The sequence below is a fragment of the Xenopus laevis genome, chromosome 7S, assembly GCF_017654675.1.
Source record: "Xenopus laevis strain J_2021 chromosome 7S, Xenopus_laevis_v10.1, whole genome shotgun sequence".
NCBI lineage: Eukaryota > Metazoa > Chordata > Amphibia > Anura > Pipidae > Xenopus > Xenopus laevis.
This window is the reverse complement of record NC_054384.1, coordinates 23,279,052-23,292,916: the sequence shown is the minus strand read 5'-3', so window position 1 is coordinate 23,292,916 and position 13,865 is coordinate 23,279,052. Positions and strand designations below refer to the sequence as shown.

Genomic DNA, 13,865 nt, shown 5'->3' with positions numbered 1-13,865 from the left:
TACACCGAAGCGGCAGGTCCAAATTATTAATCCCCAATGCAGATTTGTATAGTTAAAACGATCTATAGTTTTAGGAGCATTACACATCAGTACTGCTTGTGAAAACAAAAAAAGTACTGTAGTAGAGAAATCGAGCTATGTGTGTCTGACACAGAGGTTAGAAGTATTGTATGCTAGCCTAGGGTTACTGCATCATCCCAGAGGTATAGGAGACCTCTAATAGTAGACATCCACATTTTATCTCTGAAGTTACAGATCCCTTGAAAGCGTTTGGGGTTAGAGTTCCTCATTCAAGTAACCCTTATCAGCCAATCAAATAGACCCGCTAACTGATTAAATACAGTACCATGGCAAAATTATAATATCTCTAAGTGACCTTTTATTCTGGTTCCTTACTGGAGACATCACTGAGTATGATCATCACCCAAGCATGCTTAAAAAACGACCGCAGTCCAGAGTACTCCAAGCACAAGCAATACTGCCATACTAAGAATATGGATGACCGGGATGCAAAATTTATGGATTCATTGGATCTGCTTTATAAGGTACAGAACTGTAGCCTGATCCTTACTGGGGGTTCAATTGCCTATTCAAGCTGTATGGAATTCATACTAATGTTTTACTTTTTTTCATTTTAGTATGTGCAACTCATGGCAGAGTTAGGGCAAATTAAACTTTATGAAAGGGTAGGAGTCTCTGAGCTCCTCACTTATGTAGCCATTTACCTTGTGGGAGGGCTCACAATAGAGAGAAGAAGAAGGAAAGACATTTAGGTGGATCCCTTATTGTGAAATGATTCAAACATTTTTTTTTAGTTGCTACAAGGTATTATTGACTATATATTACATATTATTGTTATTGTTATTATTATCTATTATTGATTTTACTTACGCTGTCCCATTTATAAGACCAAATTGGCACTTGTCCTCTTTTTCTTTGGAATACACATCGAAACAGCCAATGATTTCGTCTTTAAAGTCTTTATACACAACGCAGGAATTGTTTTTTACTTTAAGCTGACGCATACGGGGCACTCCAAGCAAAAGGTTCTCGTAGTAGATTAAGGAGTTAGTATTTTCGGTTAAAGAGGCATTATTGTACCATTTGGTCCAGTAAAGACCATCTAGCAGTGGACCCTGCAAAAACTGAAAAACACAATAACATCTTAAGCCAGACAAAGATTTTACCAGATATAATTGATATTACACCACTTGTATATGTTTCTGCAACATATAAAATACATTTTTGCCCATTCAGTTTGAGAGTAGGCAGGGTCAGATACGAATGCAAGTGCAAAGCTGTAAAAGGGGTACCCATGCATGATCCTTTACAACTTGTGAAAAGTTTCAATGCACCCCTGATCTAGACACTAATAGATGCAAAATTTGGAACCAGGCCCCCTGCTCCTAACTGCAGCCCTCCTGCTGATATTGTTGCCAGCTCACTGCCTCCCCCACCACTGTGCCCTATCAGTGAACTGGTGAAGATGCAGCCCCTGGTAGTTACAGCAGTGTGTGCAAGTGCATTGGCATAAGGGGGCCCAGAAAGCAGACCACAGGGAAGGACATAAAGGCCCAAGTCTAAGGTGGCATGCTCCCCAACCACATTTGAATGTGTTCCACTGGGGACATGCAGGAGATCTGATAAAGCTTTAAATCTCCCATGTGCAAAATCCCAGCTACTCCAAACCCAACAAGCAGAAACATATGCATGCACATTCGTATGTGAACTGGTAGGGCAGGTGGGACAAGGAGCAGTGAAGGGGAGTCGTCTGACTTAACTCCAAATCCAAATGCCAAAAACTAATAGTGATCATCGTTTGTCTTTAACATTGAACTAGGACAGGGACTGGATGTATCGAAAGTGATAGGATTGGTTATTATCATAATAGCTTGTATTTTTGTATACATGCTTAAACTCACCGACCAAAAATCATCCATGTTGCCTATAGATTTGAATGTAACTCCACTGCCTGATGGGGTGTCAAGGAAGAGCTTTGACATCACGTTTGTGTAATAGTAAGTATTGGTGCTTGTCATGCCATAGGTCACTGAAAAAAGTAACATAAAACAAAGGCTTTTATACAGAGGAATGGACATATATGGTGGGTAACTGGGCCATGTACAGTCATGCCATCACCACTCACCCCTCCATGTATACATTTTCAACATGGGAGAATGGGAAATGGCCACATTGCTAGTTCAGAGAGCGCAAATGACCTCTCTGAGCCAAAATTCAGTTTAATAAAGCAGAATCTTGTCTCTTAAATTTACTAGGAGGGTATTTTTGATGCCAATGGAAGGTAACCTTTGGGGTGCTCCAGCGCCACTAGCATTGTGTCTTCTTTTTGCACTTTGCCCATTTATCCCTTTTTTTCAGCACTGTATTCACAAGGCAATGGAGGAATGCACATAGGTGTACCTGCTACTGCTCCATACCCATACCCTTGTGCAATATACATACCCTCCATACATACCCTTATGCCATATACAAAAGGAGCTTCAGAGGACGTAGACCACAACTAGGCCCTGTCATTACCACCTGCCCTAACATAACAGATAGCTTTTAGGTGGAAATATTTATATATTCCACATTATAAAGTTGCTTTCATGGGGTTATAGACACGTGCACAATGTTTTACCAGATTAAATGTAGCAATCAAAAAGCGGTTAGAATGTTTGAATGCAGAAAATATTCAGTAGGTTAATGAATTATTATACAGTATAAGTATTGCCCTGTACATGGATCAGGACAAGCTAATAAAGTCCAATTTTAGCAGTTTAAAATAATCAGTACAAAAGATATCAAAGCAATCACGCACAGGCAATAAAGCAGGAGCTTGCCAAATACAATGTACAGTGTCAGACTGGGATGTCAGGGGCCCAACTGAAAACCTTAGGCTGAGGGGCCCACTTTCCAAACTACTATACCTCCTCTCCTCACTCAACCTCTTTATTCTCCTAGTCTCTTTTCTCTGCATACTATACTCTATTCTTCCATTATTAATACTCTTTGTTCTCATAAAGAATGACCATGAAATAGGCCAAATGGTTAGAAGCAAGCGGTCCACTGACCCCTGGGCCCACCGGGAGTTTTCCTGGTATCCCGGTGGGCCAGTCCAACACTGACAATGTAATGGTACCTTGCAAACACATTTACATTGATCATGTTTGTTTTGAACTCTTTCTAGCTGTAAAGCTAGACTAAATAAACATACAACCATGTAATTGTATCTCCGGTAGTAGTTAGTCGACTGTATGAGAGACAGCTGCATTATATTGCATGATATCAACGCACTTGCAAATAATTCTCTCTCGCTGTGCTAAGGGCTGTATTTGTTTGGGTCATGTTTTTCTTACCCAATCATTTTTCCCATTTGGCAGGCAGGCTAAAAATTCTTGGAATTGAAATTACTATAGGAATGAATGGGATGCTAGCAAAGTGTTTTTATCCTGCTTGCTAAGGGGGAAACGCTCAGGTGAGTAAATACATGAAATCTCCCCATGTGCCTTTATCCTTCTAGCGATGGCAACTGATAACAAATCTAAATATGTTGTGTTTTGGTAATGTAGTTTAAAACATGTTTTTTTCAAAACGCATCAGTTAATTGTGCTACTCCAGCAGACTTCTGCACTGAAATCCATTTCTCAAAAGAGCAAACAGATTTTCTTATATTCAATTTTGAAATCTGACATGGGGCTAGACATTTTGTCAATTTCCCAGCTGCCCCCAGTCATGTGACTTGTGCCTGCACTTTAGGAGAGAAATGCTTTCTGGCAGGCTGCTGTTTTTCCTTCTCAATGTAACTGAATGTGCCTCAGTGGGACATGGGTTTTTACTATTGAGTGCTGTTCTTAGATCTACCAGGCAGTTGTTATCTTGTGTTAGGGAGCTGCTATCTGGTTACCTTCCCATTGTTCTTTTGTTTGGCTGCTGGGGGGAAAAAGGGAGGGGGGTTATATCACATATCACTCTAACTTGCAGTAGTAAAGAGTGATTGAAGTTTATCAGAGTACAAGTCACATGACTTTGGGCAGCTGGGAAATTGACAATATGTCTAGCCCCATGTCAGATTTCAAAATTGAATATAAAAAAAATCAGTTTGCTCTTTTGAGAAATGGATTTCAGTGCAAAATTCTGCTGGAGCAGCACTACTAACTGATTCGTTTTGAAAAAATGTTTTTTCCCATGACAGTATCCCTTTAATGTCTTATGTATTACAAATGTGGAGCAAAGAGCAACGTTACAACAAGCAGGCAAAGCAGTTTGCTCCTTGGCCCTCCAATATTTTCTCCTGGCAGCTTTAGGCAGAACTCTTTGCAGTCAGAAAACAGAGCTGCACCCATTTATTTGCTGATGGTTCTGGACAAGCGATGACATACCCTGCCACACCTCTATCTGGTGTTTCTTTCACTATGTTTAAGCCTGGAGCACCAAAGGCCTCTAAACACAAATGAGAATGAACTTTCCATCTGCCGAAGACATTAGGGCTCATTTATAAGCAGGAAGGCCTGAATCAAATGCAACAAAAACATGCAATCAGCTTCCCTGAAGAAATTGATGCTTTCAGAGTTCACTTGAGAAAACAATTGCTTTAATTCTCCCTTTAGATTGTAAGCTTTTGTGAGCAGGGCCGTATAATCCTATTTTAGTTGTTGTAAGACCCCTGTTTCATTTAAGGTTTTGGAAAGCTTAACAAATGTTCAAGAAAACGAATGTGTTTTGAGGACTGAAGGGTAGTGGCACACGGGGAGGTTAGTCGCGTTAGTCAAGTTAGTTAGTAGTTGGCTAAAAATCTTCACTACTGATGACGACTAATCACCCTAAATGATCCCACCAGCAAGAATTAGAATCGCCGGTGGGACGGCATGAGCACCGCTTTGTTTTCTGAAATCACCCAAAGTTTCCTTGTGAGGCAACTTGGGGTGACTTTGTAAAACTGAAGCAACGCTTATGTCATCCCATCGGTGATACACATTCTTGCTGGCGTGAAGGCTTTTAGGCAAGGCGGCAAGTAGCGATGGTTTATCGTTTTGTGTTAAGGTGACCATACACGGGCCGATAAAAGCTGCTGACAGACCAAGTCGGCAGCTTATTGGCCCGTGTATGGGGCCCTCCGACGGGTAGGGATGTAGCGAACTGTTCGCCGGCGAACTAGTTTGCGCGAACTTCGACTGTTCGCGTCCGCCGCAAGTTCGCGAACGTCGCGCGACGTTCGCCAATAGGCGTTCGCGTCAAAATCGTTCGACCATTCGACCATTCGATCGCTAAAATCGAACGATTTTCGTTCGATTCGAACGAAAATCGTTCGATCGAACGATTAAAATCCTTCGATCGTTCGAATCGAACGATTTTCGGATGTTCGAAGTTCGCGAACAGTTCGCGAACTGTTCGCATTTTTTGCCGGTGTTCGCGAACGGAGTTCGCGAACACATACTCGGCGGTTCGCTACATCCCTACCGACGGGCTTCCCCGATCGATATCTGGCCGAAAGTCGGGCAGATGTCGATTGGACGGGACTAAAAATCCCGTCAGATCACGGCCGCATCTGTTCGTTGATGCAGTGCCACGATCCGACCACCAGTTACCCATTGTAGGATCCGATTGTTGAGCCCTAGGGCCCATGATCGGATTAGCCCGATATTGCCCACCTCAAGGTGAGCATATCAGGGAGGGATCTACTCATTTGGCGACATCGCCAAACGAGCAGATCTCTCCGTGTATGGCCACCTTTACTCTCACACAAATGGAACGGGGGTGGGGCTATTACTGTGTAGATTGTTTAGTTTGATTATACATGCAGCATAATAAAAAGGTAGTTTTCATGTAGTAACTTGTGTTGCTAAATTCAGTATCCACTGCCTGAATCTCATACACAGAGTATAAGTACTTACAAAGACAGATGTCCACCAAGAAGACAATATACACAAGAAGCTCTCTCAGCGTTGTCTTAATGTAAAGCTCTCGGTTTTCTGCTGTATTCTCTGTCAGCGTTGTCCCCCAAAGCCCTGTCAAAAAGAAGCTCATGAAAGACCTGTTCAAGTATTTAATCTCGAATTACTATATATTCTCATACCAATAGGTTATTCAGAAGTATGTAGGTTTCTCACAATTCTGAACACAAGTACTATATCTTATGTGGCCTTCTATGTATTAAGACAAGTAATAACAAGGAAGGGCTTCATTGTTTAGGTCAGTGATCCCCAACCAGTGGCTTGAGAGGAACATGTTGCTCCCAGTGGTCTCAAAGCAGGTGCTAATTTTTGAATTCCAGGCTTGGAGTGTTTCTCTTTACTTTCTTTAGGCAACCAATGCAAATTTCTCATCAGGACAGATAATCCTCTTCTAGGAATGCAGCATTGACTGTCTAAACAGCCCTCCAACTACAGGTATGGGACCTGTTATTCAAAATGCTAGGGACCTTGGGCTTTCTGGAAAATGGATCTTTCCATAATTTGGATCTTCATCCCTTAAGTCTACTAGAAAATCATGTAAACATTAACTAAAGCCAATATGATAGTTCTGCTTCCAATAGGGATTAATTATATCTCGTACAAGGTACTGTTTTATTGTTAATGAGAAAAAGGAAATCATTTTTTAAAACTCTGATTATTTAAATAAATTTGAGTCAATGGGAGACGGCCTTTCCATAATTTAGATCTTTCTGGATAAATGGTTTCCAAATAACGGATCCCATCCCTGTAGTGCTAAATGTCCAGATGGTTGACATTATTGTAGAGAACAGCCAAACTGCCCAACCAAATTTGGTTGGGCAAAAGAAAGAATCTGTGAGGCTTGCTGCACTTCATATACTGTACCAGTGCCAATTAATAAATGCCTCTAATAAACAGCCAGTGAACCCAAATTAGCACTGCATATACATTTAAATATTCGGGTTTATTTTAGACCAAAATACACTCTTTGCAAACTTAATTATTATCTGATGACCAATATGAGCATGCTGGGATCCCATGCTGAGACAAATCACATCTGCCTACTCTTATATGGCGATTATATGAATTTTATAGAAAGTGATTTATTCAGTCAGATGAGATCATTTCTTGAAATGTCATCTTCAGACGAGATCAAAGTTTGTAATTAGTAATCATAGACGTATTTCCCCTGACCTTGTGCCATTACTGCTTGTTAAAAAAAAAACTGTCCCTATGTTAGCCCAAATGCTAATAAAGAAAGCAAAGGTTTGGAGACAGACTGACCCATTTTTCACAGTGATATCTAATTATCCTTATTCCTGTGATACTGGGCAGTTTGCTAGAGGATTCTAACTGCAGTCTCCTGTCCTTGCCAACAGTGTACTTTTTTTCAGGCTCACAGAAATAGATGGATCAATGAGCAGCTCCGGCAAATCTGTGCCCAAATGTAATTTTACAAGAAACATAGGAAGGATATACAGGTGAAATGGATGTTGTTTCTGTGCAATATTTCTTCATCTGCCCTTAGAAAATAGCCAGACAATAATATCTCTGAATGGCCCCATACAAAGACAAGTGTCTAATCACAGTGCACACACTACATGTCTAAATGCTTAGGATATGAGCAGCAGGTCATATATGGGATAGAAATGCTGTTGAAAAACTGCAGCTCCCAGTATTCTCTGCCTGAGGTTGCTATACTGAAGATGTTGGGAACAGTAGCCCAAGATTTTCTAGGCTACTCTATATCATTAAATTACCTTTGCTCCAATGTCACACCTCCATAGATCCCCTCATTAATTAGGAACTACACCCCCAGACTTAAACCTCTCACTTCCTCACAAATTGCTTTTTCACACTCCAAAAACCATGAATTTTTATGTGCTGGACCACTTGTCTGCAGCTCCCTGCCCCTTTTTCATTAGACATTCTTAGAACCTCCTGAGCTCCAAACGATCATTTAAAACCCACCTTTTGATTCAAGCCTTTAATTATATGTATCTATTCTGATGAAAAGTATGTGTGTATATGTCAATTGTTTTGGATCCTGCTTGCCCCCCCCCCTTGCATGCAGGAGACTATAGAAGTATATAAATAATAATAACAATCATAATATATTTTTGTAGTACAGCTAGTCACTAGTGGGGCTGATAGAGCAAGGAGAGTTCAGGGAGAGGTGGCGGCAAATATGGCCCACCACCAACCTGCTACCCAATTCTGGGGGCAATTAATCTGCCCATACCCGTCTGACCCATGCATCATTAATCTGAACCTAAGGCTCAGACTTGCTTTCACCTGGTATGGTACCTATGGATTGGATGAAAGTTGATATATTTCCTGTATTTAAAAGGGATTATCTCAGCCTGGCAATTATAGGCCAGTAAATTTGACATCTGTGGTGGACAAATTATTTGAAGGCTAGTAAAGGGATCACATTCAAAAATTTGTCCTGCTGAATGGCATTATGAGCAGTAATCAGCATGGCTTTATAAAGGATAGGTCATTTCAAACAAATTTTATTGCTTTTGATGATGAGGTAAGTAAGATGCTGGACAGTGGGGGAGCAGTAGATGTGATCTACTTGGATTTTGCCAAATCCTTTGATACCGTGTACACAAATGGCACTGTATGGCTTTCTAAAGTAAGGGCTGTTGGGCTTAATAAAGTCATTAGCACATGGATAGAAAACTGGCTACAGGATCGGGTACAGAGGGTGGTTTGTAATGATACATTCTCTGCTTGGAGTAAGGTTCTTAGTGGGGTCCCTCAGGGCTCGGTATTGGGTCCACTTTTATTTAACTTGTTCATTAATGACTTAGGGGAGGGTGTTGTAAGTAATGTATCAGTGTTTACAGATGATGCAAAATGCATTTCTTCAAGGAAGCGGCATCCTTGCCGCAGGATCTTGACAAACTGGCAATCTGGGCAGCTAAGTGGCAAATGAGATTCAGTGTTGATAAATGTAAAGTCATGCACCTGGGATGTAAAAATATCCAAGCCACTTATAGCCTTAATGGGACTGCACTAGGCAAATTCATAATGGAAAAGGACTTTGAAGTCCTTGTAGATGATAAACTTGGCTGTAGCAAGCAATGCCAGTCAGCAGCATCAAGGGCAAATAAGGTCATGAGCTGTATTAAAAGAGACGTAGATTCACGTAGAGTAAGCAGTTATTCTTCCACTGTATAGAGCACTGGTAAAGCCCCATCTAGAATATGCCGTACAGTTTTGGTCTCCAGTGATCAAAAGGATATTATTGAATAAGAGAGGGTACAGAGAAGGGCAACTAAGCTGGTAAAAGGTATAGAAATTTTCAGCTATGAGGAAACACTGGCCAAGATAGGGGTTTTCACGCTGGAGAAGAGGCGCTTAAGGGGTGATATGATAACTATGTATAAATATTAAAGGGGATTATATATCTCTGTTTTATTTACCAGTAGGTCCTTCCAGCTGACACAAGGTCACCCATTCTGATTATAAGAAAGGAGTTTCTGTTTAAATATTCGGAAGGGGTTTTTTACAGTGACAGCTTTGAAGATGTTGAATTCTCTCCCTGAAGGAGCCGTGATGGCTGATATATTATTAAGAAGGGGTTAGATGGCTTTTTAGCAAGTGAGGGAATACAGGGTTATGGAAGATAGCTCATAGTACAAATTGATCCAGGTACACGTCGGATTGCCATTTTGAATTCAGGAAGGAATTTTCTCCCCCTCTGAGGCAAATTGGAGAGGCTTCTGATGTATTTTTTTCCTTTTTGTGGATCAATTAGCAGTTTTGAACCTGATGGATGTGTGTCTTTTTTCAACCTACCCTACTATGTTACTATTCTAGAGAATTTGGTCATCACAGCCACATTTGTTATTTGACTTACATACTGTAGCCTCTCTAATTGGTTACACAGGCAGGCTTTTACACCAATGAAAATACATCATTGGTGCCATACGTCCTGACTCAGGGCTCGTACTGATGAGCGTTCTCTGCACTCCCCTGCATTCTGTTTTTAAAGAGCTCATGGGAGCGCATGAAGGACTGCATCTAATTCATTTAAAGGGGACTGTCCTGACAAAGGCGCATGTAATCGCTGAACACACCTGTATTTGGTGCTTATATGCACCTATGTCACTACAGGGCTATTTAAAATTGCTGTGTGTTTTTCTTCCTGCGCTCCCCTGTGGCTGAGAGATTTAAAACAGAACAGAGGGAAGTACAGGTTTGAGCGTATTCTAGAATGTGGAACACCTGCAGGAGTTGGGGAAGGTTAAAGTTTATATTTAAAGCTAGCATATAAAGGTATAAACTTTTTTGTCTGTCCCTCTTGGATACAACTTTAACAAACAGGTGCATTTCACCCTGTCCACCATGTTTTTTTCTTAGCAATATCAGAGGTGCCCCAAAAGTTACCAAGAATTTAATGTACCAGAGATGAATAGCAGATCAGCTTGTTAGCCATTTGGTTCAGTTAGGATGGGTATAAATATATTTATATGAGCCTTACTGTCTGAATGCCACTATATCTATAGGTCTCATAAGAGACTGGCTGCCCAGCAATTCCATCTCATCAGCTCTGATTCTGATGCCTCCCTTCATAATACGCTAGAATCATGGGTAGAACCAACAGTGACAAAAACAGTATAAACATTACAAAATGATACATGAAGGATTATGACTAAACCACTTAGATGGCACAACAGAAGACAGTTCAACTTAGAGTTTTGTATATGCTGTAAACATATCAAATCTGAATCAATGTTTGCCTTATGTTTTATAGTGATTCCATTTTACATTTAATAGACAATTTTACCATGAAAGTGCTACAGTAATTGTATCCTGAATTAGAAAATGACACATTAGCAGCAGACTACAGCAAATGATAGCAAGAAGTTGGTTTACACAAGGCAAATGGGTTGGTTTATGGAACACTGGCTTGTTTGTGTAATTAATTACACTATACATAATATATTACTGGGTTGGTCTAATCCACTTGGGCATCAAAGAAAACACTTCTAGAAAGTCCCACGTGAGCCTCAGTTTCTGGTCTTGGGCCAGTAGCCTGTAAGGCTATATAAATGCCCAAGCAAGGAATCAATATATATTGTAATGGTAAATAAATCACTTAGATATCACGACATACACACATAGGAATAGCTGAAGAGTCGATTTAGGCCAGGGCAGAGAGACCCTTTCTCTTGGACCCCCAACTTCAGACGAGGCCCTTTGAAGAGTACCAGTAACATTATTTGGTCTTTATAATTTTTCCTATGAACCAAACATATATTTAAAGAGGGCAGCATGCAAGATACTCCACCCTCAACCAGTGATATATGTTTGCTGTAGCTCGTTATGTGTCAATCCTTCCTTATTTATGTACCCACCCCCTTAACTCTGTAAATGTGAGCTGTACACCTACACAATGCTCATCATGAGATCCCCCTTTTTCTCCCATGTCCATTACAGGTCCCACTCCCCTGGACCATCTCCATACATTTTCAGTTGCTGCCATCACTGACTACTATAGGAAGCAAAGGAACAGTCTATACTGTATATCACACCATCATTCTCTGTGTTACAGTGGTCAAAACTGCAATGGTAGGTGGTCTCAGTGGGCCTTATGAATGAATAGGTCTTGTGTTGAACATCATTTTTGCCAACTGTTAATCATAAAAAAATAAATTTTTTATGTAAGTTCTTAACCTATATAATTAGTATTAGTATACAACCTCTTCCCTTCTACATTATGCAGTGGATTAACCATACTTTGATCAACTAATTTTCTGCTTCAGAAAGACCAAACAGGAAGTAGATTAGGTTTCCCTGTTTTCCCTTTGCTCAAGAAAAAAAAAACCATATTTAAGACAATAGGCAAAATGTATGTTCGGCACAAGCCCTATTCATTGCACTCAAGTTGAACAAAGGGGTAAAATGTCCTTTTAATTCACCTCTGGGCATCTGCATTTTAAATATAGACCATACAGGGGTTTCAAAGAAGGGACTATAAAGCACATTTGTATACTATACACAGTACTGCATGCTGCAAATAAGTCACAATGATTCATAAGCAGGGCTCCTCTTTGGCATATGTTGGTGCACTAATAATTAGATTAATCTTTGGCTGCCACGTAAAAAAGAGCCTTCAAGATTCCTTGAGTGTTGGCTTCCACCTCTCATTCACACTATTAACCTGTATTCCAGCGGTGGTGTATTTTCCATGAAAACCCCATTGGTGAGTAGAAATGACTAGTGTCTTTATCTCATATAACACAGGGGCTGCTGGAAGTGGAACAGGCACAGCAACCCTGGTAATATGAAGAGGTAATATAACTTTAGTTATCTCCCAACCTTTGGGTGACCTTGAATCAATTTACAGGATAAAAAAATCAAATATTAAATGTAGAAAAACATTCAGCATTATATCAGCACTGTATACCCAGTACAGGTATAGGATCCGTTATCCGGCAACCCATTATCCAGAAAGCTCCGAATTACAGAAAGGCTGTCTCTCATAGACTCCATTATAATCAAATAATCCAAATTTTGTAAAAAAATGTTTCCCTTTTCTCTGTAATAATAAAACAGTAGCTTGTACTTAATCCAAACTGAGATATAATTAATCCTTATTGGAAGCAAAACCAGCCTATTGGGTTTATTTAATGTTTACATGATTTTCTGGTAGACTTAAGGTATAAAGATCCAAATTATGGAAAGATCCATTATGCGGAAAACCCTAGGTCCCAAGCATTTTGGATAACAGGTCCTATACCTGTACCATCCAAACAGTCTTTTTTTACAGAATGATAAACAATAGATGGAGTCATCTATTTATAGTAGAATAATTTATTCATTTATAGTAGAATTATTTTGTTTATAGTAGAATGAGTTATACAATCTGAAGTCAATTAGGTGATTTTTAAATGAAATGCATGATTATAAATCCCTTTAAAGTTGATAGCATCAGCTGTGCTCTGCCAGCTTGGTACTGAATAAGTATAATTCTCTTACCTCTTATCCCTTTAACAATATACATACAGAACTGAGAGCAGGGGTTTCTTTTGTGTTTCTTCTCCTCTTGGTACGGTGGGGGGTCCCCCAGGTGCTCCAGGTTGTCATACGGGTTCTCCGAAACAGTTTTGGGATTGTAAATGGCTTTAATCTTCAGAGACGGAGAACCGTCAAATGCAGGGTTATCCCAAGCTCTTTTCCCTAAATTGTCCATTTCTTGCTCTTCACTGAAGTGGTTTTCTGTCCTGCCTCTCAGCTTAGCAGGGTTCATTGTAGCCTTGAAATGCACCTGTTTGCTGGGCTGCACTGATAACTTTAATATAGACTCGATTCCTACCCAGCAGGATATGCACTGTCACCTCTCCTCTAGAGCTGGGAGTGTACTTGTCTTTATATAGTGCCATTCAAATTTGCTTTTGTTTCAGGACAGAAGAGCCAATAGTGAAGAACAGGTTGTCTGTGATTGCTGCTAACCTACTGACAGCAAGGAATTTTACCCATGACACTTAATTAATGAGTTGTGAAGAATAGAAGGCTGTTTTTTATTTATACCAACACAATTTATATATTTGTTTTCATCTTAAATGGACTCAATGTGTACTATGTTGCAAATAACTCTCCTTGTAAAGGGTAGAAGCAAAAAAACATTCAATGATATTTTCATCCAAAATATTTTTTTTTTATTTATGAATCCGACATTAAAGAAATGCATGTGTGGCTAGGTTAATATAGAGTGCATGCAGTAATCTTTCATACTGTATATGTGTGTGTATGGACAAATATATGTGCACAAAAATTTAAATACAAACTCTAGGGGGTTATTTACTAAAATGCTAACATTTCTCACTATTTTATTAAAACTACTCTTAAAAAACTTCCGGGCACATTTTTACCGTATTAATCAATAAATGAACTAGAAAAAATCTAGTGCAGGGA

At 39.9% G+C, this 13,865-nt stretch overlaps 1 protein-coding gene across 1 annotated transcript in view; it reads right to left on the bottom strand.

Annotated features, from left to right (window-relative positions):
• Nucleotides 1-13,281, bottom strand: part of pkd2l1.S (polycystic kidney disease 2-like 1 S homeolog) — a 38,537-nt gene extending 25,256 nt beyond the window's left edge. The window contains exons 1-4 of the mRNA XM_018227493.2: nt 12,930-13,281; nt 5,895-6,008; nt 1,923-2,050; nt 892-1,145 (exon numbers count right to left, since the gene is read on the bottom strand). Coding sequence (XP_018082982.1) covers nt 892-1,145; nt 1,923-2,050; nt 5,895-6,008; nt 12,930-13,200 — 767 coding nt within the window. The 5' untranslated portion in view covers nt 13,201-13,281. The remainder of the gene's footprint in view (nt 1-891; nt 1,146-1,922; nt 2,051-5,894; nt 6,009-12,929) is intronic.
• Nucleotides 13,282-13,865: the final 584 nt, after the last annotated feature.